We start from the raw sequence: 2,795 nt of genomic DNA on the forward strand, positions 1-2,795 counted from the left end.
CGTGCTTCTACGTAAAACCATAGGAACTTAATGAGTTTCCATGAATCTGCCTCGTTTTTATAATAGGACAATTGACCATAGAACGTGATAAACAACGTTCGAAATTGCAGTACAAAATTCGATATTATAATATATATTCCAGTCATTAGAAAACTGCTGAACTTAACAGCCATCTGATCTCTATATAATGTCGTATGGACAATCTCCTCTTCATTCAATCAAGAGTTTCTTTTGCCATTGAATAGCCATTCATCGTTTTAATTAGAAAAATACTACAGCTAGCTCATACGTTTGAATCTGAATTACCTCCATGGATTACCTTTTTCATCTTGACAATAATCCCACTTTTGAATCCGTTGTTTGGGTGACAGTCATTGCCCTGATCCTTGTTGCACTAACAAGTTTTCAGCTCAAGGTATGTGTTTACAGCTTCCTTTTTTCCTTCGTCTATTTATTAGGAGCTATATCTCATTATACATGCATTTGGTTCAAATTCGGGTGGCCAGTAAAAAATGTTACTTGAAAACCTCTTGATTATATAGGCCCCCGATGCAGCATGCATGCGGTAAATTAATCGTCTCCCGTTCTAATTTTTAATTTTAATTTTTTCTTCAAAACTAAATCCAGGTTAGAGGCCAGAAAAGAACGAAGCAGCTACCTCTCCCTCCAGGCCCGACTCCATGGCCAATAGTGGGTAACCTCCCAGAAATGTGGAGCAACAAGCCAACCTTCAAATGGATACATGATTTCATGAAAGAGCTAAACACGAATATTTCTTGCATCCGTCTAGGAAACGTGCATGTTATTCCAGTGACTTCACCAGAAATTGCCCTAGAAGTTTTAAAAGATAATGACTCAATTTTTGCATCAAGGCCACTTACGATGGGGACAGAGTATTCAAGCCGTGGATTCTTGTCAATAGCAGTTGTGCCATGGGGAGAACAATGGAAGAAAATGAAAAAGGTGGTGGCTTCTCACGTGTTAAATTCATCACGACTCCGCTCATTACTTGTCAGGAGAACTGAAGAAGCTGACAATCTTGTTAGGTTCATTTATAATCAATGCAAAGATAGTCCAATTGGCTTGGACGTTGACGTAAGGCTTGCAACCCGTCAGTATTGCGGAAACGTTATGAGGAAGATGATGTTTAACAGGAGATATTTTGGAGAAGGAAGAGAGAATGGAGGGCCAGGATTTGAAGAAGAAGAACACGTTGAGTCACTCTTCGTTGTACTCCAACGCCTTTATTCGTTCGCTCTATCAGATTATGTTCCCTGGATGAGAGTGTTCGATTTGGAAGGCCATGAAAAAATTATAAGTGATGCTATGAGAACTGCCTCCAAGTATCATGATGCGATTATAGATGAGAGAGTGCAACAACGGAGGCAAGGGAAGAACAAGGACGATGCTCATGATCATGATGTGGACCTGTTAGACGTCCTTATTTCAGCAAAGGATGAAAATGGGAGGCCATCGCTATCAGTAGACGAGATCAAATCTCAATGCATGGTAAGATATCTGAAGAAAATTCTCCTTTTTCCATTCACTCTTTTCCATGTATAATAGTGAATAGATGAGAAATAATGTTCCAGGAACATCAAAGGCCTTCTCGATATCTAAATATGTTTGTAGCTCATGTTAGGATGAAAACACTAGCGAGTCTTGAATTAACTTGACAAACTTATGATGAATCTATATATACTTGCAGGATCTGATGCTTGCAACAGTGGATAATCCATCGAACGTAGTAGAATGGGCAATAGCGGAGATGATTAACCAGCCTGAAATTCTCAAAAAAGCAACAGAGGAAATAGATAGGGTTGTGGGAAAAGAGAGACTTGTTCAAGAATCTGACATCCCGCAGCTCAATTATATCAAGGCTTGTTTAAGGGAAATGTTTCGCCTTCATCCCGTTGCACCATTTAACCTACCCCATGTCTCAAATCGTGACACCACAATAGCCGGCTACTTCATTCCCAAAGGGAGCCACGTTTTGATAAGTCGTGTAGGGCTTGGACAGAACCCTAATGTTTGGAAAGATCCATTGAAATTCATACCAGAACGTCATATATCTGCAGCTGATCCTCATCATCAAGTCGAGATTACTGAACCTGAATTAAGGTTTCTTACATTTAGCAGAGGAAGACGCAGTTGCATGGGCATGGCACTTGGGTCCGAGATGTCTGTAATGCTATTGGCAAGGCTGCTTCAAGGGTTTGATTGGAGCGTGCCGTCACATGAGGAGAAGATTGACCTCGCTGAATCCAAATACGATCTCCTTATGGCTAAACCGTTATATGCTCATGCAAAGCCTCGATTGCCTGATGAGATATACACCCGCCTTAAATGAGAATGATACAACTAAGTTAGAACTAATAAATTGCAAACTGCCCTTTCTTAAAAAAATTGTAATAAATTAGTGGGTGTCAGTTTATCTTGTAAAATAAATTCAAAATTCTTGCATGGCATTTTTTAATTGATATTAGTAAGATATTTACATCATGTCAATCCATCCGCCTCTTATGGGGATTCTTTATTTATCTAAATATTAACCCATGGTTGTTTATCAATAAAGAATTTAGATCCCGTGGTGATTTTGAATATGTTTTAAAGATTTTAGTTTTATTTAGCAATTGTTGTATGTAATATTAAAGTGTTTAATAAATTGTAGTTATTGCAGCTTAGACGTTAAATTGATTTGATCACTATATATATAATGAAAATTTTATATATTTTTTTTTATTATTATTAAATTTATTATTTAAAAATTATATTTACGACAGACATCTAACTTT

General features: G+C 37.6%; 1 protein-coding gene across 1 annotated transcript; it reads left to right on the forward strand.

Moving 5' to 3' along the window:
- The first annotated feature begins 213 nt into the window (after nt 1–213).
- LOC102626076 (phenylalanine N-monooxygenase-like) lies at nt 214–2,593 on the forward strand. The gene is made up of 3 exons (XM_006492099.3): nt 214–415; nt 628–1,509; nt 1,709–2,593. Exons 1-3 carry the CDS (start codon nt 311–313, stop codon nt 2,348–2,350), a joined length of 1,629 nt encoding a protein of 542 aa, XP_006492162.2. The 5' UTR covers nt 214–310; the 3' UTR covers nt 2,351–2,593.
- The last annotated feature ends 202 nt before the right edge of the window (nt 2,594–2,795 follow it).

This window comes from Citrus sinensis, chromosome 9 (genome assembly GCF_022201045.2).
Source record: "Citrus sinensis cultivar Valencia sweet orange chromosome 9, DVS_A1.0, whole genome shotgun sequence".
NCBI lineage: Eukaryota > Viridiplantae > Streptophyta > Magnoliopsida > Sapindales > Rutaceae > Citrus > Citrus sinensis.

Bases quoted from the DNA above. Each gene is read 5' to 3' on its own strand.
- LOC102626076 (XM_006492099.3), top strand. From the start codon at position 311: ATGGATTACCTTTTTCATCTTGACAATAATCCCACTTTTGAATCCGTT. The intron at 416-627 runs GTATGTGTTTAC...AACTAAATCCAG, and splicing joins TAACAAGTTTTCAGCTCAAG to GTTAGAGGCCAGAAAAGAAC. The intron at 1,510-1,708 runs GTAAGATATCTG...ATATACTTGCAG, and splicing joins AGATCAAATCTCAATGCATG to GATCTGATGCTTGCAACAGT.